Raw genomic sequence first — 20,591 nt, 5'->3', positions numbered from 1 at the left:
AATTTATTTATCCATAGTTGATAATTGAAACAAATATATATATTTTTAGAATAATAAATAGAGTATTGTTATTATAGTGTAATAACATTATAAAAGAATAAAGCATATAAATGTTATTTACAAATCGATTTATCTTTGTTCAACTTTTAAACCAAATAATTTTGGATGAATGGTAAGACCAAATACATCGGTATCATCAATAGGTTGACCATTGGAGCTTGAGAATTTAAAGTTTGATATTAGGTTGGCACATGCTGAAAATATTGATGTATTTGCAAGATCCTTTCCAACACAATTACGAGCACCAAGTGAAAATGGAATATAATATTCTGTATGATTCTGATCCAAGAATCTCTCTGGCATAAACGTTGATGGATTACCCCAATAACTTTCATCATGATGTAATGAATAAATATTTTGAATTAATTGTGTCTAAAAAATTAAAATAAATTAAAATGAATTGAATTGAATTGAATTGATTAGATACTGATATTGATTTAATATAAAGATATCTTTATCTATATATCTATTTTACATACACCTTTTGGAATAAATAAATCATCAATTTGAATTGATTCTTTTGCAATTCGAGGTAATCCCATGGGAGCAATTGGCTTGATACGAAGTACTTCCTTGATGACAGCATTGAGGTATGGAGTTTGCATTTGATGGTCAATACCAACAACTTTGTTTCCTTGACCAATAACAGATTCCAATTCATTGAATACCTTTTGTTGAATAGTTGGATTGTTGGCCATAAATAACATAAACCATTCAATCGACGAGGCTGATGTATCCGTTCCAGCCAAGATAAAGTCAATGCAAATAATACAAATTTGTGATTTATATTTTTGTTTTGTTGACAAGTCAACTAATAATGTATCTAATAAATCTTTTGGACTACGAAAGAAAAAAAGAGTTGGTCAATAAGTTATTATTATTATTATTCAATTTGATTAAATAAATAGAGTAAGTACATACTTTTGAGGATCTAATTTATCTAAATGATCTTGATAAATAACTTCAGTGAATTTAACCAATTCATCAACCTCGGTACCAAATAAAGAGACATAGGCAAAATAAAAGGGTACCAAGAGATCAACAAAATCCACTGGGTTTGCAGATGCCAATCTTTTAAATATTTTTTCAATTGGTACAATTAATCTACCAAGTGTTCCTTCGCCTGTACTCTCGTCATATGGAATTTGCATATTAAACAAAATATTAAATATAATATTCATTGAATACTTTTTACAATATGATCTTGGCATAAACTAAATCAAAATTAAAAAAGAAATAGAAATTAATATTAATATAATATATTATATATTATATATATATATATTATATATTATATGATTTCTCTTACGATTTCACCAGACTTTGAAAACTCTTGAATTTTTTGAATTAATTGATTTGTTTGTTCGGTTACTAAATGATTGGTAGAAGATTTCTTTAATTTTGTTTTAGTAAAATGACCAGATACAATTGGACGGACAATAGACCATGTTTCTTCATCAGAGGCAGCCAAGTTTGTAAAGTTTTTAGAGATGATATTGAATGTTGGAGTCTTTGGACGATTGATAAAGTTGGAGTTGTTTTTAACCCATACTTCTCGAAGTAGTTTTGGATCACTAACAACAATTGAAAAGTAATCACCCATCCAAATTCTATAAACATTTCCATACTTTTGAGCCAATCTTTGTAACCCTATATGTGGCAAATCTCCAAGATTATGTAAATTACCCAATAATGGTAATGCCAATGGTCCATTCAATCCATTCTTTTTAATTAAATTCTTATTAACCTATAAGAATAAATAAATAAAGCAAAGAAAAGTATAAATTCATTATTATAAATTATAATAATTATTATGTTCTTTTATACAACTTACAAAAGATAATAAAAGGTATAAAGCAAATATAAATAAAATAAAGTATATCATTTTTTAAAAAATGTAATTTTGATTGTTTGTTGTTGTATGTTGGGTTAATGTAAATAAAGTAGCAACCGAATACTTATTTATAACAAACTATATATGAATGAGATCATTTTTGTTATGTAATATTAGCAGATTTACGTCTCTTTTGTTATATCTGTCAAAGTGGTTGTTGTTTGTGACTTCATCGAAAGTTTGAAGTAGTTGAGCAGACAATGATTGGTTCACAGTGTGAATTGGTTGTGGGGAGAAAAGAGAATGAATCTATCGATTGTGATGTGATGTGTATAGATTGACCTGTCATTGTGCGTTGTTAAACTAGAGTAGGAGTTGAGCAGACTCTGATTGTGAAATTCCTTTAAATTTATGACCAATAGGAGAGTTTAAAAGTGTTTGTTTCAAACGCTCGTTATGAAACTATTCACAGAGAGAGATGAACGAATCTTTTCACACTTTGGTTGAGAATCAAGTTGGTGGTTTACTCAAAATGTGAGAAGTTTTCACTGATTGGTGTCCATTTCCTTTTTTTTTTTTACCCTTTTTAATATCCTTTCAAATTACCAACTACCTACCTAATTTAATCTAAACTAACTCTAGAGAGTTTATTTATTTATTTATTTAAAATTCTTTGTTGAAGATTTGTTAATGCTTTTTTTGGAGTTGGAGCACATGGATCACGACATAGATCGGTAGCTCTATCTTGTATTTCTATTTGAATGGTTGTATGATCGATATTATGTTCTTGTTTTAAGAGTCGGTTGGCTGATTTGAGAACATCGTCACCGACAACACCAAGACCGACGGTCAAGTGAACAGAGAGGGCTGGTTTGCCAAGGGTGATGGACCAAATGTGAAGATCGTGTACTTCAAAGACACCCTCCAACGCCTCGAGATCGTGTTGTACCTCGGCTACGCTAATGTCGGCAGGTACACCCTCCATCAACACTCCCAAACTCTGTCTCAGTAATCTAATAGTGGTAAAGAGTACAATGATAGAAAAGATAAAGGTGGTAATGGGATCAGCTATTTTCCAATGTGGTTTGATCCAAATAATAGCTGCTGCTATCATTACACCAATCGATTGGAAACAATCTCCAATTACATGAATATATGTTGAATATACATTAATATCCATTTTAATTTTTGATTCTTTTTCTAAATAGTAAAAAAATAAAAGTAAATTAATAAAAGGATAAGAGTTTGTTATAATACTAGTATTATTATTATTACATACTTGGTGCACCTGTTCTACTATTAATAGTTAGACCTTTTTCAATATCAATTTCTTCAATTTCATGACCATGACCATGACTACTATGTGAATGACCATGTTTCTTTTTCTTTTTAGATGCATCTCCGTGGTTATGTCCACCACCGCCACCATGACTATGTCCATGATTAATGCCACCGTGACTGTGACCATGACCCCCAGCACCAAAGTGAAGGATAAGAGCATCAATGACATTGATAGCAAGTCCACAAGTCGCAATGATAAACATAATCTTTCCATCGACTACATCGGGTGGATGAAGAATACGTTGAATAGCTTCGTACATCAATACTCCAGTCAATGCCCAAATCATTAACACACTGACCAGTGCTCCCAAGATTTCAGCTCTATGAAATCCAAATGATAATTTTGATGTTGGTGGTTGTGATGATATCCACATTGCAAATAAACTAAAATTAAATAGATAGAGTTAAAATATATTCTATATTATATATATTGATTTAATTAATTCGATTTACCTTAAAAACATTGCACCAATATCAGTCAAGAGATGAGCAGCATCAGTCATGATGGCCAATGAATTTGCAATGTATCCACCAACAATTTCACCAATCATGAATATAGTAGTCAATACGAGACACACCATGAGAGATAATCTCGCTCTCCTCTTTTTCTGAATCTCTTGAAGTGATTTGGACTCATCGAGTGGAGTTTCCTCTGCCTCGTCTGAATCCAATGACGACGACCCTAGTGAATGTGCTACACCTCCAATATGTTCAATACTTGTACTAGAATTATAAATATCTTCATCTTCATCGTCGTCATGGTCGTCATGGTTATGATTATGATTATGATGATGATGTTCATCTTCATCCTCTTGATGATTGTGCAAGTGACTATGTCCTCCTTTCTTTTCTTTATGTCCTCCATGACTATGACCATGTCCACCGTCATTACCATGACTATGACCATGTTTCTTTTTCTTTTTATCTCCATTATTATTATTATTATTATTATTATTGAATACTAATCTTTCATTATCACCTTGATTGATGTCCTCATCTTCTTGTTCTTTATTATTATTCATTATATTAATATCCATTAGTAATAATAACAATATTATCACAACAACAATATTATTATTATTAAATTATTATTCTTATTATTTATAATGTTGAATGAATGTGTAATTATAAATAGTAAATAGATATCTATCTATCTATCTATATCCTTTCTTCCTTTCTTCCTTTCCTTATTTATCTACTTTTGAATTTAATTTTAATTTCAAAAATTGTTTTTCTTTTTTTTAAATATTCCTTCTTTATGTATCTCTATCTCTATATCTATCTCTTTTATCTATCTATCTATCTATGTGTTTGTTTGTTTCAAATGATCAACAACAACAAAGTTAAATAAGAGAAAGTAAAGAGGATCTGTGTTGTGTGTTGAGGAATTTTAAATTAAATTAAAATAAATTGATAATGAAAAGGGGGGTGAGAGCAGAGGAGAGAGTGTGGTTCTTGTTCACAAAGAAAGATGGCTCTCTTCACCTTGTTCCCTCCCTTTCCTCTCTCTCTTTGCATTCTATTCCATCACATGTTTGCTCTTTGCCCGTGAAAAAAAGAAATCTATTGCCTGTTCATTCTTCTTCTTATTTCCCGAGAGAGTGTTTGTCCACACAATGATGATGTTGATGATAAATCAAAAGTTTGAAAAGTCATTAAACTTTTCCCATGTTATAAACTCTTTATCTGTATGATTATCTGTCTCTTCTATACATATCTATAGTCAAGATACAACTTAAACAATGAAACAATCACAGCTACACCTCTGCACTAGAGTTAGTTCAAAATCATCACTCCGTTACACCACGCCACTCCTCCTTTTACACTCCGTCGTCGATTTGTGGGCTGTGCAGAGAGAGAGCAGTTTTTTTTGTTTTTTGAAGTTCGCTCATCAGTTTTTATTTCCTTTTACTCTGATGAGAAAGATAGAGATAGATAGATAGAGATAATCAAATTGTCACCAATATCAACAACAAACAATATGAATACATTCCAAATGATATTAAGGAGTGTTTACATTAGGAAAAAGATATTTGAAGAGGTTCATTCGATACACAAACAATTGGGTATAAAAGTTATAAAGACATCGTCTCTTCATACTTTAAATGATTACATAAAGTGTAGAATGACTAGTATAGTCATGAAACACATTGATTCATATTGAAGATTAATATTTGTTGATTCTGATGGCATCTATAGAAATAATCATGTATGTATATTAAATATAAAGTATAATATTGTGTACAACAAAAAAGATTAATCTTTTTTTTTATTTAATTTTTTTTTAGACTATGGGAAGAATGATTTGTTATGCTATTAAATATGATAATCATATAGTTTTGAAATATCTATTAGATAGAATTAAAATGGAAAAGGGACCTTTTCAATTGACTGTATTACTCCCAACCATTCCATCTGAAGAAAGACAAGGAGAGGAGGAAGAAGAAGTCTATTTTTTCAAAAGAAAGAATTGTTTCTCAATAGAGGTATTTCATTTACTCAATGACGACGAAATATTGATTGAATCAAAAGAGATATTAAAAATCATGACAAGAACTGCAATATTGGTGTCAAGAGATATTGAAATCATTCGTAATCTATTAAAGAGATACAAACTCAAAATAGATACAAATGATCAATCATGGGATTTCAAAGATTTGGTCAAGGAATGTAATGAAGGGGAATTGGTAGAATTATTCTCATTGATGAAAAAGGAAGAGAAAAGTTATCTTGCATTTTGTCGATTGTTTCCCGAGACATTGGTAGAGGATAAAATTAAAGTCATTCAGTCTTTGATGACCATGGCCGCCACAGTCAAAACAACAAAAAAAAAAAGATGTCTTTACATCGTCACCACAATTATACTCGCCATTTATAACAAAAAGAATCAGACTGCTTGAACGCAAGAAAGCTCTGTACCAGCTCGCAGTTGATTACCATGGTGGACTGTTGAAGAGGAGTTATCGTGGAATAGATATGATGTTTTATAGATACATGGTAGAAACATTGGCCGACGATTCTGAAAAGACTGACTTTATCGATCGTTGGAATTATGATAATTCTATTGCAAACGGGGTCGAGGAGTGTTTGGAAATATCTCTCAAGGAAAATGGACATGTCATCGCCCATAACATCAAGTTTGTACACCCATCGTTTGTAGATAAACTAGATGATTATCTTTTGGACGAGATTGGTCACTACAGTCGTACAAACATTTATGATTTGTTAAGAGTATTTGTCAAAAAACAATCAGCAGAACCATCTGACACCACTTGTGATTTAGAAAGTTGTTTAATTCTAAATTCTGTCAATGTATGATATTTGACTATGTCAGTGTCATTGTTTGTATATTGGATTTGGAAAAACATGACTTGTTGGAACAAGTAATTTCATTTGTTCAAAACTATCCACAGAGATGTGTATTTTCAATGGCACGGATTTGTCAATACACCCAAGATGACGGCCAATATCATGCAAAAGAACAATTCATATCGGTCATGGAAAGGATTATTGATTTATTTATCAATTCATTCCCCGAACATTTTCAACAACAGTTTAGGTTCGTGATGCCAAATCGATTTACATTGGGTGAGATTTTATTCCCAACTCTCCTCGTCCATCCTCGTTTACTCGCCAAATTATACAATCAAAGAATCTATGGTGAATACGAAGGATCACACTGTCTCTTATTCTCTGCAGCAATGCCATGTGATATAACATTATTTCGTAATGTATATAATTACTTTGCCACAGGAATTGAAGAGTATGAGATCCTTCGGGTTTTGTCAAGGGTCATCGATGCAGGAAACTATCAATTTTTAGCAAAGATGATGATAGATGTTCCATTAAATATTAGGTATAAACAGCTCGTACCTGGAGATAGACAAGAAGTTATAGACAGAGTATTCAAAATATATTTTCAACTACGGTTAAAGGAAAAAGATGAAAATTTACAAGACTGTAAACAATTTGCAGATTTATTTTTAAATATTATTCCAAGCGAACATCAATCTCAAATTCTCTATTATTCATCTAGTTTGGATGATGTCCAATTTGATCAATTGTGGAACCAATTTATGATTGGATGGAGACTTGTTTGGTTGTTTGAATCACGTACGACCAGTTTGGAGTACGATTCTCAATTCTTTGCCAATTTAGAGAGAATTTTCGATAAATTAAAATCGATGCAATTGAAATGTTTTGGAAAGATAGAAACCAGAATATCTCCACCTCCTCTAGCTAGAAGATATGTAGGAATGTTAAAACATTGCCTTGAAAAATATTATTATCAACCATTCTCTCAAGAACATTCAATAGTCGACCATTATTCAAAATTACAAGTTGAATCTTTTTTAAAATATATTTATATTCCAAGATAATTTAAAGAAAGAATAGAAAAAGGTTACATGCAGTAGTAAATCCAAAGTTAAAATAAAAAATTAATAAATTAATAAAAAGTAATTTTAATTTGTTTTTTTTTTGAAGTTCATCTGATGAATTTAATTTGTTAGTTTGTTGTTTTATTATTAGTAGAAATAAAAAAAGAGAAAAGAAAAGAAGTTTATCATGATCATTTTCTCTTGTCTATTCTCATTCATTATATGTATGATCAGAGATAGAGATAGATAGATAGAGATAGAGAAAATGGAGATAAAGAAAATCAAACTGTCGCAACCTATTGCATCGACAACAAACAACAACAACAACAACAACATGAATTCATTTCAAATGATATTAAGGAGTGTTTACATTAGGAAAAAGATATTTGAAGGAGTTCATTTAATACACAAACAATTGGGTATAAAAGTTATAAAGACATCGTCTCTTCATACTTTCAATGATTACATAAAGTATAGAATGACTACTGTGGTCATGCAACATATTGATTCATATTGGAGATTAATATTTGTTGATTCTGATGGCATCTATAGAAATAATCATGTATGTATTATAAAAAAAAAAGTATAATATTGTGTACAACAAAAAAGATTAATCTTTTTAATTTATTTTATTATTCTTTTTTTTTTAGACAATGGGAAGAATGATTTGTTATGCTATTAAATATGATAATCATATAGTTTTGAAATATCTATTAGATAGAATTAAAATGGAAAAGGGACCTTTTCAATTGACTGTATTACTCCCAACCATTCCATCTGAAGAAAGACAAGGAGAGGAGGAAGAAGAAGTCTATTTTTTCAAAAGAAAGAATTGTTTCTCAATAGAGGTATTTCATTTACTCAATGACGACGAAATATTGATTGAATCAAAAGAGATATTAAAAATCATGACAAGAACTGCAATATTGGTGTCAAGAGATATTGAAATCATTCGTAATCTATTAAAGAGATACAAACTCAAAATAGATACAAATGATCAATCATGGGATTTCAAAGATTTGGTCAATGAATGCAGTGAAGAGGAATTGGTAGAATTATTCTCATTGATCAAAAAGGAAAAGAAAAGTTATCTTGCATTTTGTCGATTGTTTCCCGAGACATTGGTAGAGGATAAAATTAAAGTCATTCAGTGTTTGATGACCGTTAAAACAACAGTAACTGAAGTCTTTACAACATCACCACAATTATACTCGCCATTTATAACAAAAAGTACCAGACTGCTTGAACGCAAGAAAGCTCTGTACCAGCTCACAGACAGATACTCACGTAACCATGGTGGCCTGTTGAACAGTAGTCATAGCGGAATAGATATGGTGTTTTATAGATACATGGTGGTAACGTTGGCTGATGGTTCAGAGAAGACTTGTTTTATCGATAGTTGGAATTATTGCAATTCTATTGCAAACGGGGTGGAGGAGTGCATAGCCACCTCTATCAAGGAAAATGGACACGTCCTCACCCACAGTACCAAGTATGTACACCCATCGTTTGTAGATAAACTAGAAGATTATCTTTTGGACAATGTCGGTTATCAATTATGTAAACATTTATGATTTGTTAAGAGTATTTGTCAAAAAACAATCAGCAGAACCATCTGACACCACTTGCAATCTAGAAAAGCTGTTTAATTCTAAATTTTGTCAATGCATGGTGTTTGATTATGCCAGTGTCATTGCTTGTATCTTGGATTTGGACAAACATGACTTGTTGGAACAAGTAATTTCATTTGTTAAAAAACAACCCAAGAGATGTGTATTTTCAATTGCACGGATTTGTCAATACGCCCAAGATGACGGCCAACATCATGCAAAAGAACAATTCATATCGGTCATGGAAAGGATTATTGATTTATTTATCAATTCATTCCCTAAACATTTTCAACAACATGTCTACTTGTTTAAAAAAATAATAAATAACTATTGTTAATTTGAAAATAATAAACATAGTCTGCTAAATTGAACATGATGTAAACAATGACTCGGATTTTAATTCAATTATGCATTAATCCTTACGTCCTGTGACACACTGGTGCGAGTGTAGAGTAGCATGTGATCGATTTTTTATTATTTAATTATCTTTTTTGACCTACAATATATTTATAATCAGAATCAACCACCTAATTTTTAAATTTGATTTATGATGACATATCCATCATCGCCGCCAATTGCAATTCTATTGGATCAAAGAGGAATTGAAAATGTTAGTACATTTCTTGTTATTCAACGGGAGTTCTATTAGATTGTACTTACGATTTATTATCTGGAGAGAAAGAAATAGAGTATGAGGGATCATCGTGACCCTTTATCTCTGCTACTTGTTGTGTATTGTCAAGGTTGAATAGTCGGATATTGAATTGTAAATCACCTTGTTTATCTCTTCTTGGATAACCACAATCTGGTGTGGATCCTGTTGCAAATGCAATCATCTAAAGGTATAGTTAAATAGATATGTGAATTAATAAATCATCGATGACAGACTTGTATCACAGATCTTACAGGAGGAGTAGTAGATGATATCGTTGCATCGCTGATCCTGCGACCAATATCAAATGAGCGAATGAGCCTCCAAGTATTGTTTTCATACAATATGGTGGTACAATTGGAGCCAATCACAAACATGCTTTGATCACTGGTCCATGAGATCTTACCATTCAATATTGAACCAATGACATGAATAGAATGTACCAATTCTCTCGTGTCTACATCAAAGATATCAACTCTACTACCAACGTTTGCCAATATATACTTGTTCGATGGTGACCAGGTAACACAACCATATAAGTCATATTCTATGATCGGCAAAGTAAACAAATGTGTCACTATATTTTAATTATAAGGTAGAAGTAAATGTTAACAAAGTTCTCTTGTTTCTCTAATCGGGTATAGTAGATAATTACATTTCTTTTGGTTATCTGGATTAAAAGAGTACACTTTGATCATTGATTGAATTTTGACATTGCGATATGAGAATACAATATGTGTATCTCCGTGAGAGAACTCAACACATTTCAGATAGGTACCGTATCCAAAATCGATAGTCTCTAACAATTCACCAGAGATTGTATTCCACAAAGACAGTGCGCCAGGTATAGCTGAAACTAAATACCTAGAGTCTTGAGTGATACTGATTGAATTGACTCTCTTGGGATGTATAAATTTGTTGATGAGTACACCATTAGAGGTATCCCACTGAGACACGTTATCATCATGTGATGCAACGAATAGTCTGTCACCTTGTCTATTATATTTCAAATCTGTGATTCTAGCTTTATGAAAATCTAATATCATAGTTGATTACTCTTTGTTATTAATAATTTAAGTTTATTTCAAATCAATATGATGATATTTTCGAAACACTCATTATTCATCCTCGTTTACTCGCCAAATTATACAATCAAAGAATCTATGGTGAATTCGAATGTCTCTTATTCTCTGCGGCAATGTCATGTGATTTAACATTATTTAACAATGTAAAGAACCATCTTTCATCTCAAATGGAAGAGCAGCAGATCATCACAGTTTTGTCAAGGGTCATTGAAGCAGGAAATTATCAATTTGTAGCAAAGATTATGATGGAGTCTCCATTAAGTATCGAGTTTAAACAATTCAGACCTTTTGCTAGAGAAGAGATTTCAGAAGCAATATTTAAAGTATATTTTCAATTGCGCTCAAAAGAAAAGGAAGAAAAGGATTGTAAACAACTTGCAGATTTATTTTTAAATATTATTCCAAAGGAACATCAATCTCCAATTATCTATTATTCATCTAGTTTGGATGATGTCGAATTTTATGAATTGTGGTATGGATTATTTGGTGACTGGAATCCTTATTGGTTGTACCAGACACATACTGTAGGTTTAGAATTCAATTCACAATTCTTTACTCATCTAGAGAGAATTTTTGATCTCTTCAAATCAATGCAATTGAAATATAATGGCAAGATAGTAAACAGATTACCCCCTCCTCCATTGACTCAAAGATATGTAGGAATGTTAAAACAATGCCTCGAAAAATATTATTATCAAACATTCTCTGAAGAGCATTCTATAGTCAAACATTATTCAAAATTACAAGTTGAATCTTTTTTATCTAAATTTTATATTCCAAGATCTAATTTAAAATAGGTTACATATTGTGATCAATCATTCCATATTTAGAATAAAAAAGAGCTAGATCCTACATAGAACCCCCAAAAATAAAAAATATCCTGGTTGGCTATTTTTTATTAACCTCCCCTCTAATCTACCTTCTTGATCGTTTACAACATAATGGTGATGATTCGATTGTTGACAACATTTCGAAATGAACGGTCTTCTTTTTCAAAAAAATAAAGGAGTTGAAAAATGACAATAAAATAAAAAAATTAATTTTAATTGTTTTTTTTTGAAAACAGTACCCAGATCTACTCGAGCTACAATGAAATTTCAAAAAAAATACGATTGCATGTTTTTCAGATGTGGCCTCGTATTCCTCTTTTGGAAGGTTTCAATTGAAATTGGTTCGAGAAGGGCCATTGTAGCCCTATGGTGTTGCAATGAACCCGACCGATAACTGAGTGGTAATCTTTCCTCCTGGGAAGATATTTTTGACATGTCCGAGGACTCTACTATGAATCCACCTATACCAATGCAGTCGGGAGAGATATTTACGGGTACTTGGTAATATGGTTTTTCTGAAACTCGTAGGCCCCTGGACTGGTTCGGTTGACCAAGAGTTGAGATGATAATTGGTCAAAAAAGTACATTAGCATCGTCGCCCATTCAATTTCATTCATTCATTTAAAACTCTAATCGCAATTCTTTGCACTAATATATACATAAATAACTTTATCTCTCGTGTACTATCACCGTGTCTCTCTGTACAACATTTTTTTTTACCTATAATTAAAACCTATACACTTTCACCCCAACCCTCCCAACATCATCCACATCCTATTCTATTTATAAAAAATGGTTAATATTAGCAAAACAAATCTCATCACCTTTGCATTTACCCTTTGTTGTATTGCTCTTTATGCAGCTGCCTTTTCAAGTATGTTGTTAAATTATTAATAAGATGATTTACCTTGATATGGTAATAATAATGATTTAATTTAAAATTATACTTACTCTATTATTTTCTTTTTAGCATATTGGGTAAAGATGAAAATCCATTTAGTTGGAGTATCTACACCAACTCAACCAGAAGGTACTACTATCCTTTATGAGAAATGGGATAAAAATAAGCTTACCGTGTATCCAGCTGCTGGAGGTGAAATCAAGATGACAGTCGATGTTGAACAAACCGATGCCAACAAGAATGCACAAAACATTTTCAAGACCTCTTTTGCATTTGCCATCATTGCCTTTGCCTTTTCAGTCTTTTCCGCTCTTATGATTAGCACCTACATGTTCTTTAAGAGAATGCCATTCCATAGCATCATTGTCAAAGTCTTGCTCGTCATGATGGCTGTCTGTGGTCTCATCTCTGCCTTGACATTCCTCGGTCTTCCCAAAGCCATGCACAAGGATTGCACCAACAATGGATTGGCCAACTGTGAACAACTCAACTACTACCACAAGGTTATCGGCTCGCAAGTCATCGAATACAATCCAACTGGAACCGTCTACATTGAATACAAATGGGGTCCAACCTATGGATGGGCTCTTGTTCTATGTGGTGCAGGTCTCTCTGTCATTGCTATGAGTTTCAACTTTGCTCGTGGTAAATTTGATGAAGAAACTGCTCATTAAAAATAGCAACCAATAATAATAATATATATATACTAACTTCACATAAATATTAAAATATTTAAATAATATTAATTAATAAATAATTTATCTCTTGTACATTTTATAAAATAACAAACAAACTCTTTGAGCACATACAGTTTCGAACATCAACAATGAGCTCATTTTATTTTTTAAAAGCTATGAACAAACTATATTTTAGTAGTATGTGTAAGTTTCAAATAATAACAAAAGTCAGACCACAGACTCTACTTACATATCTTGTTATTTTATTATTAAATTTTATTTTATTATAGGAAACCCTAACCCTAACCTGAACATCATATGATGATGATGAGAGAAAAGTTAGTTCATTCATTCATTCGTTATGAAGTAGTATTCATAATGATGGTGATGGAATATATAGATATATAGAAAGGTAGATTTAAAGATATATATAATTCAATCAATTATGAAATTAATTAAAATTAGAGTATGGCAAGATGTGGTAGATGCATTCTATTTGATTGGGTCAATGATTGCAATATTTGGATTGTTTATGACTATTATCCTCCCATTCTATATCATTCAATCACAACAAAAGTTTACAGTTTTAAAGGGTAATGGAGGAAATAGTGTCTCTATGAAGATTGATGAGTCATTGTCATCGTCATCCTTGTCAAAGATACAAATACCAAATTATAATACATCAATCAATGTTACATTGGAACCAAACGATAAAGATGATACGTTGGTTACGCATACTAGGACCATTTCATTCTCTTATGCATCATTCAAATCAAATGAAATGGCTCAATATGACAACAAATCATACACCAATGAGACCAACCTTTGGTTTGACCAGATGCTAGCTGCCAATAGTGTTCGTATGGCAATGGTGTCGTGTCTCTCGGTAGCTGTCATTCTCCACTCTTTCTATCTGTGTTGTGGTATCTTTGAACGTGACTGGCACTACAACTACAAAGAGTTGAAATGGATAACACTCGAATTGATGGGGTCGGCTCTCATCTTGGGTATCTATATTGCCTCTATTCTCAAGATTATGTCTCTTCCCTATGCCCTTCGTCTAGACATGGTCCTCTATCCAGAGTGTTTTCGTAACGGACAATTCTACCATTTTTGTACTACTCCTATTCAAGGTCTAGATAGAAATTATTCAGGTGTATGTTTGAAACAGGTAATAGATTTAATCACACGACTCACTCACTCTTTCTTTCTTTTTATATAGTTTGTATTTGTCAGTTGGAGACTTGGAGGATGTTGGTATTATCAATTGGCATTGACCCTCATTCAAATGGTTCATGTATTGATGCTTATTTATCATTTTATTAAATGGTCAATCATAGAATCTGTCAACAAATATAGATTAAAAAAACATCCTCCTCCAAGACTACCACCTCCACCACAAATAGATAATGATAACGATAGTATTAATATTAATAACATGGATTTGGATATGAATATGCATATGAATATGAATATGAATATGGGTATAAATATAGATATGAATGAATTGAATAATAATAATAATAATCAATTAGATCATGGTGAAGATGTTATAAATCAAAACAATAATAATATCAATAATCCAGACAACGAAAATGGAAACGAAAATGGAAATGAAAATGGAAATGAAATCATACCACCATCTCCACCTCTGCAACCTTCACAACCACAATTACCAATATAGTTCAAGTTACTATAAATATTTAAATATTTTAATAATAACAAATAATAATAATATATATATATATAATATTTATAAATACCACTATTTTTTATCTATTATTCTTCGTACAAAGAATGCTATTCGATCGTATATCTATATCTCAATACAAAAACCAACACATGTTCCACAGTTCTACTAACTTTTTTTTTTTTCCTCCAACACACCACCACTAGTTTTGATCTTTTTCGTTAAAGTGTTACGTTATTCAACGTTGTTATTTATAACTTTTGATGTTTGTTATCTATTATCTATCTACTACTAATTTAAAGACGTTACACGTTTATATTCATATTTATATTTTTAATATATATCTTCATCACCAATTAATTAATAATTACAATTAGTATTTTTTAAATCAATCTAATTTTTATTTATTTATTTATTTAATTCTTTTTAAAAAATGAAGGAAGGAATATCATCATCTCCTTCTCCATTGGACAAATTTACTAGAAAAATATCAATTGGATTATTAGTAGTAATATTAATTGAATGGGCTGGTTTATTAATTTGCCATAACTTTACGAACCAACATTTGTCCATTTGGCAAACCTTTGGACAAAATATACAGTCCAATGACAAGAATGTATTTGTTCCACCACTCCCTATTCGTAGTCCACACCTCTACGATGAAATGATCAGCATTGGAATGACACAAAACAATCAATCCTCCACCACTCCCATCATCAACCAAGACATTTGGTACTACCAAACATACCAGTTCTTCCCATACAGCTTTTCATCCAAATACATCTTTTCAACCATTGAATACCAACAAAAGTACAGTGACGCCATTGAATATAAAACTGATTATATCGGTCCTGATATGCCAAGATTTAATGCTCTAAGAATTTCATCTTATGGTAAATACATTAAAAAAAAAGAAAAATTAACAATCAAAACTAAAAATAATTAATTAATCTAATATTTCTTTCTTTCTTTATTTAATTTCTATAGTTGGATGGGTATTGGCTACATTCTTTATTGCATTGTATACATTGGTTCTATTTTATGATATTCGTCAAAGAAAGTTGGGAGTTGAAGGTAAAATCTACAAAACCAAAATAACATTGGTATTGGTATTGATTCCAGTCATTCTCTTTACCATTTTGGTATTGTGTACTACTGTTGGCACCATTTCAGCTCTACGTGGTGATTTATCTCATCACCCAATTTGCAAACGTAATGGAAAATATCATAATTTCTGTCGTAGTCTATGTGGTGAAAATAATGATTATAAAGGTGTATGTATAAAAAAAAAATAGAATAGCTATAAAGTATTATATAGTATAGTAGTATGATTATCTAAATTAATTAATTAATTATTATGTATTTTCCTTTAGTTCCTTTCAATCTCATGGAATTTTAGTAATTTTGCAATCTTCCATATCTTATTATTATTGGTACATATTGTTTATTTCTTAATTCATTGTTTAGTAATGCGTGCCTATAAACGTAGAGATGGCGGTCTCATCATCCCTAATCTATCACCATTTAGCAAGGCTGATGAACTTGAAAAACAAGAAAAGGAAAAGATCGAAAAGGAATCAAATAATCAAAATAATCAAAATAATAATAACAATAACAATAATAATAATGTAGAATGTAGTATAGAAATTGATGACCAACATGTTGGTGATGGTGCAAACTAAATTTAAATTAAAATTATAATAAATCAAATTAAATCAATTAATTTATTTTTGTAAAAACACCCTATGTTTGAAGAAGTAGATCTACTTCTTTAACACCATCCACACACACACACATACACACAATTGCAATCAATACGTTGTATAAACGATGTGACGACTCGTAAAACGGATCAATCTTTTGATTCACACATAATAATATTATTATAATCAGTATTATTTGTTTATATCAATAATCATAGCTTCTATATTTATATATAAATATTGATTCATTTAAACAATAGATAGACATGTATTTTACAACAAGCTACCCACTTACTCCTTACCCTTACCCTTATACAGTCTTACCGACGTAATGCGTATGCGTGTGTGTACGCATTACTCCATCCTCCATCCACCTCTCATTGATTGATGTGTTGGATGATCTTAAGATCATGCCGATATCTATCCAATGAACAACTATTTATAAATAGTTCACATCGTCAATAATTTCATTTATTTACTATCTATCTATCGAGAGATTTAAATAATAATAGTAATCATAGTAATATTTATATATTTATTTATATTTATTTATATGTTGCACAAAGATGAAAATAATATTAATGCAAGATAATAGATACCAAAAAGCCATCAATTTATTGGGAACAGTAGTAATGGTGTTAGGAGCATTTGAAGTACTATCCTATCTGGTACCTATTCTATTACCTTTATATTCGATATCAATCAAACAATCTATTTATCAGAATTTATTATCCAATAATCAAAATCAAACAAATATTAGTAATAATAATAATAATAATAATTTTAATAGTACAACTTTTACATTTACACCATTATTACCAGTATCATCTGAATTAAATTATACAAATTTAATTAATAGTTTAAACTATACACCAAATAATGCATCAACTGGAAATAATAATACAATTACAACCAATTCAACGTCAACCAATATATTGAATTCAACTACTGTATACCATCAAGATCCAATTTATTCACAACATTTAAAGATATATTATACAAGTGTAATATGTAGTGAAGAGTATCAACAAAAGTATAACGAGTCGACTGTTAAAGTCAATGGCAAGTCATTACCGATGATAAAGTATTTACCAAGTATCAATCTACTCAGGATTGTCATGTTGGTCACGTTTTCAGTGGGTGGTCTATTAGCTGCCATCAAGTTTTGTTGTTTGAGTATCGAAACTAAAAGAGACCGTGATTCAAGTGCCAAAGAGAATCTACTCTTTTACAGACTATCACTTGTCAACTCTGTATTGGTATTCCTTCTATTCAGTACATCCACAATGTTGGCTGTCATGTTTATACCGGCTCTTCAAAAGGATCTATCAAAGTACCCTTTATGTTTCAATCATCATGAAGGTGGTAGTGGTGTTGGTCACTTTATCAATTTTTGTAAACATATTAATGGTGTCAATCGTCATTATCCAGGTGTATGTATACATCCATCCATAAATATTTATAAATATAATATAATATTAATAATCTTTATATTTATTTATTTATAGGTACAATTAATTAAATGGGGTCTAAGTGCAACTGTTTACTATCAAATTGGAGTAACACTATTACAATTGATTAATATAACAAGACTTTATTTAAAGATTGAAATGACAAAAATACAAATATCAATGGAACTCTCTGACAATGATGACCAAGAAAAGGGGAAAGGAAAAGGGTCAAAAGATAAAGATAAAGATAGCAAAGTCTGGAAAAAAGATCAAGAAAAGAAAACTATAGTTCATCAAAGTGAAAGTGAAAGTGATAGTGAAGAGGATGATGATGATGAAGAATATATTAACTATAATAATCATAATAATGATAATATAAATAATAGTCTAAGTGTTATAGATCATTTTAGTAATTCAAATTCCAACTCTCCTCTAAGATCATCACTTGAATGTATGTTACCTCCACCACCAGGATCATCGATATTGAATCATTCAAGTATGAGTAATATTGGAATGATTGGTTCGAGTATGAATGGTATTGGTGGTATGACCCCTCTTCCTATTTCTAGTTTATCGGCCAGTTGTAGTTGTATTGGGTCACCATCATCAACAAGTCTAACGAATAGTCCAAGAGTCACTGCCAAAACAATGCATATGACACATATTCGTAGAAATAGTAATAATAGTCTATATTCTCAAAATTTGATTAATCAAATTGATATTGGCTCATCCCCATTACCACCATTATCTCCATCTCCAACACCTCCATCTCTATCAAAATCCAGTCACCATGTTCGTCGTCACAGTAATAATAATAGTTTATACTCTCAAAACTTAATTACAACCAGTACCAATTCACTGTTACCAACTCCAACAACAATAACTACTACAACTACAACTACAGCTCTTCCCACTCCTACACCTCTATCTAAATCAAAATCTCAACATATACGTAGACACAGTAATAATCATAATCATAGTTTAATCTCTCACATGAGTAATACCAATAATACATTACCTCTAACACCATCACCATTATCATCACCATCTCCTACAACATCTACACCTAAATCTAAATCAAATCATATTCGTAGACACAGTAATACCAATCAAAATACAAATAATAGTTATAGTTTCTATACTCATGGACCATTATCATTATCATTATCTCCCGACCCATTTTCAGCTCAAAAAAGGTGGTCTCAACAATAAAATTAAAATTAAAAATAAAAGCTCAAATAGTAAACTATACTAAATTTTTTAATTTAATTTATAAATCAAAAGGCACTAGGCTTGTGAATAATAAATTTTAATTTTTTTATTATAAAACCAAAAGTAAATTTGTTTAGTTTCATAACAAACTCCAAACAAGAGGGAGAGAGCCAAATAGATCATTATCATAATATTTGTATCAGTGTCCTATAAATAAAATAATACAAATAATATTAATTTTAATATTTTATTTCGAGGATGAAACTAAGAAATTTATTTGTTGGAGCAACCATAGTTTATTTATTTGCATGTTTTGTTATTTTTTTATTTGGTATTGGTCTATTTTTCCAACCATATTATAGAATCACAAAAAAAACAACCGTCTTTTCATTGGATGGTGAAGATATAGAAGCGCAATCATGGGAACATACAGACTTGGAACTTAAATATGTGACAAGATCAACAAGATATGAAACAGGTGACATGGCACGGACCTCTGTCTACTATTTCGATTCCTATCATATCCCACATCTCTATAAGATTACAAATATTCATTTGGCGTTTTTCTTTGTTACTTGGATCTTTCTTTTACCGGTAGTTTTTACTACCCTTCAGTTTATGGAAGAAGGATCAATGGTTTCTGTATGGTGGCTACTAGGTACATCACTGGTACTTACTATAATGTATTTGGTACCAGTTTTGATGATTCTAAAAGTACCAAAAGCCAATGCAAAAGATTTTAAAATGGAATATGAATGTTTTCATGATAATCAATATTATCATTATTGTTCATCCATTCAAGGACATGTTTCAAATTTTCAAGTAACTCCTGAAAAGGTATATACTACAAATTGTATTTAGCTCTTGAAAATTAACTCGGAAATCTTTCTAAAAAATATAGATTGTAGAAATTACATGGGGAATAGAATTAGGATGGTATTTTACTCTTTTGGGTCTTCTTGTTCAAGCTATATATGCCATCCTTCTAATAGTGATTGCATCTTTCAATATAATCCATGATTGTATGCAAAAGAGACAACGAAAAACTTCTAGACCATCCATCCAAATGGTTGAACCAAATTACATTGTCAATTTATCAAAAGATACTCCTACCCCTACTTCTCCTTCAAATATATTTAATATTTCAAGATCAGATCAATAATTAA

The 20,591-nt window shown here is 30.9% G+C and overlaps 12 protein-coding genes across 12 annotated transcripts; 9 read left to right on the top strand and 3 right to left on the bottom strand.

The window, feature by feature from the left end:
• Positions 1 to 129: 129 nt before the first annotated feature.
• Positions 130 to 1,945, bottom strand: CYP520B1 (cytochrome P450 family protein; the record flags this gene model as incomplete). Its single annotated transcript, XM_004354308.1, has 5 exons — positions 130 to 432; positions 540 to 900; positions 982 to 1,274; positions 1,370 to 1,807; positions 1,895 to 1,945. 5 exons carry the CDS (start codon positions 1,943 to 1,945, stop codon positions 130 to 132), a joined length of 1,446 nt encoding a protein of 481 aa, XP_004354360.1.
• Positions 1,946 to 2,549: 604 nt separating this feature from the next.
• Positions 2,550 to 4,257, bottom strand: DFA_10459 (putative zinc transporter; the record flags this gene model as incomplete). Its single annotated transcript, XM_004354307.1, has 3 exons — positions 2,550 to 3,094; positions 3,174 to 3,619; positions 3,689 to 4,257. The coding sequence occupies 3 exons, from the start codon at positions 4,255 to 4,257 to the stop codon at positions 2,550 to 2,552; spliced, it is 1,560 nt and encodes a 519-aa protein (XP_004354359.1).
• Positions 4,258 to 4,977: 720 nt separating this feature from the next.
• Positions 4,978 to 6,135, top strand: DFA_10458 (uncharacterized protein; the record flags this gene model as incomplete). Its single annotated transcript, XM_004354306.1, has 3 exons — positions 4,978 to 5,075; positions 5,402 to 5,444; positions 5,524 to 6,135. 3 exons carry the CDS (start codon positions 4,978 to 4,980, stop codon positions 6,133 to 6,135), a joined length of 753 nt encoding a protein of 250 aa, XP_004354358.1.
• A 76-nt stretch (positions 6,136 to 6,211) lies between these two features.
• Positions 6,212 to 7,614, top strand: DFA_10457 (uncharacterized protein; the record flags this gene model as incomplete). Its single annotated transcript, XM_004354305.1, has 2 exons — positions 6,212 to 6,547; positions 6,649 to 7,614. 2 exons carry the CDS (start codon positions 6,212 to 6,214, stop codon positions 7,612 to 7,614), a joined length of 1,302 nt encoding a protein of 433 aa, XP_004354357.1.
• A 334-nt stretch (positions 7,615 to 7,948) lies between these two features.
• DFA_10456 (uncharacterized protein) lies at positions 7,949 to 9,561 on the top strand (the record flags this gene model as incomplete). Its single annotated transcript, XM_004354304.1, has 3 exons — positions 7,949 to 8,176; positions 8,265 to 9,106; positions 9,198 to 9,561. 3 exons carry the CDS (start codon positions 7,949 to 7,951, stop codon positions 9,559 to 9,561), a joined length of 1,434 nt encoding a protein of 477 aa, XP_004354356.1.
• A 197-nt stretch (positions 9,562 to 9,758) lies between these two features.
• Positions 9,759 to 10,922, bottom strand: DFA_10455 (uncharacterized protein; the record flags this gene model as incomplete). Its single annotated transcript, XM_004354303.1, has 4 exons — positions 9,759 to 9,807; positions 9,885 to 10,060; positions 10,131 to 10,453; positions 10,532 to 10,922. The coding sequence occupies 4 exons, from the start codon at positions 10,920 to 10,922 to the stop codon at positions 9,759 to 9,761; spliced, it is 939 nt and encodes a 312-aa protein (XP_004354355.1).
• A 51-nt stretch (positions 10,923 to 10,973) lies between these two features.
• Positions 10,974 to 11,561, top strand: DFA_10454 (uncharacterized protein; the record flags this gene model as incomplete). Its single annotated transcript, XM_004354302.1, has 3 exons — positions 10,974 to 11,081; positions 11,111 to 11,485; positions 11,526 to 11,561. The coding sequence occupies 3 exons, from the start codon at positions 10,974 to 10,976 to the stop codon at positions 11,559 to 11,561; spliced, it is 519 nt and encodes a 172-aa protein (XP_004354354.1).
• A 1,022-nt stretch (positions 11,562 to 12,583) lies between these two features.
• Positions 12,584 to 13,366, top strand: DFA_10453 (uncharacterized protein; the record flags this gene model as incomplete). Its single annotated transcript, XM_004354301.1, has 2 exons — positions 12,584 to 12,665; positions 12,762 to 13,366. The coding sequence occupies 2 exons, from the start codon at positions 12,584 to 12,586 to the stop codon at positions 13,364 to 13,366; spliced, it is 687 nt and encodes a 228-aa protein (XP_004354353.1).
• A 448-nt stretch (positions 13,367 to 13,814) lies between these two features.
• Positions 13,815 to 15,053, top strand: DFA_10452 (uncharacterized protein; the record flags this gene model as incomplete). The annotated part of the gene is made up of 2 exons (XM_004354300.1): positions 13,815 to 14,525; positions 14,592 to 15,053. 2 exons carry the CDS (start codon positions 13,815 to 13,817, stop codon positions 15,051 to 15,053), a joined length of 1,173 nt encoding a protein of 390 aa, XP_004354352.1.
• Positions 15,054 to 15,492: 439 nt separating this feature from the next.
• DFA_10451 (uncharacterized protein) lies at positions 15,493 to 16,741 on the top strand (the record flags this gene model as incomplete). The annotated part of the gene is made up of 3 exons (XM_004354299.1): positions 15,493 to 15,952; positions 16,047 to 16,333; positions 16,433 to 16,741. The coding sequence occupies 3 exons, from the start codon at positions 15,493 to 15,495 to the stop codon at positions 16,739 to 16,741; spliced, it is 1,056 nt and encodes a 351-aa protein (XP_004354351.1).
• A 602-nt stretch (positions 16,742 to 17,343) lies between these two features.
• Positions 17,344 to 19,425, top strand: DFA_10450 (uncharacterized protein; the record flags this gene model as incomplete). Its single annotated transcript, XM_004354298.1, has 2 exons — positions 17,344 to 18,195; positions 18,271 to 19,425. The coding sequence occupies 2 exons, from the start codon at positions 17,344 to 17,346 to the stop codon at positions 19,423 to 19,425; spliced, it is 2,007 nt and encodes a 668-aa protein (XP_004354350.1).
• A 258-nt stretch (positions 19,426 to 19,683) lies between these two features.
• Positions 19,684 to 20,587, top strand: DFA_10449 (uncharacterized protein; the record flags this gene model as incomplete). The annotated part of the gene is made up of 2 exons (XM_004354297.1): positions 19,684 to 20,262; positions 20,327 to 20,587. 2 exons carry the CDS (start codon positions 19,684 to 19,686, stop codon positions 20,585 to 20,587), a joined length of 840 nt encoding a protein of 279 aa, XP_004354349.1.
• Between the last annotated feature and the right edge of the window lie 4 nt (positions 20,588 to 20,591).

This window comes from Cavenderia fasciculata (assembly GCF_000203815.1).
Source record: "Cavenderia fasciculata unplaced genomic scaffold Scf_EU5ZYIE02H8LDV-5, whole genome shotgun sequence".
Classification (NCBI taxonomy): domain Eukaryota; phylum Evosea; class Eumycetozoa; order Acytosteliales; family Cavenderiaceae; genus Cavenderia; species Cavenderia fasciculata.
This window is presented reverse-complemented; position numbering and strand designations above follow the sequence as displayed.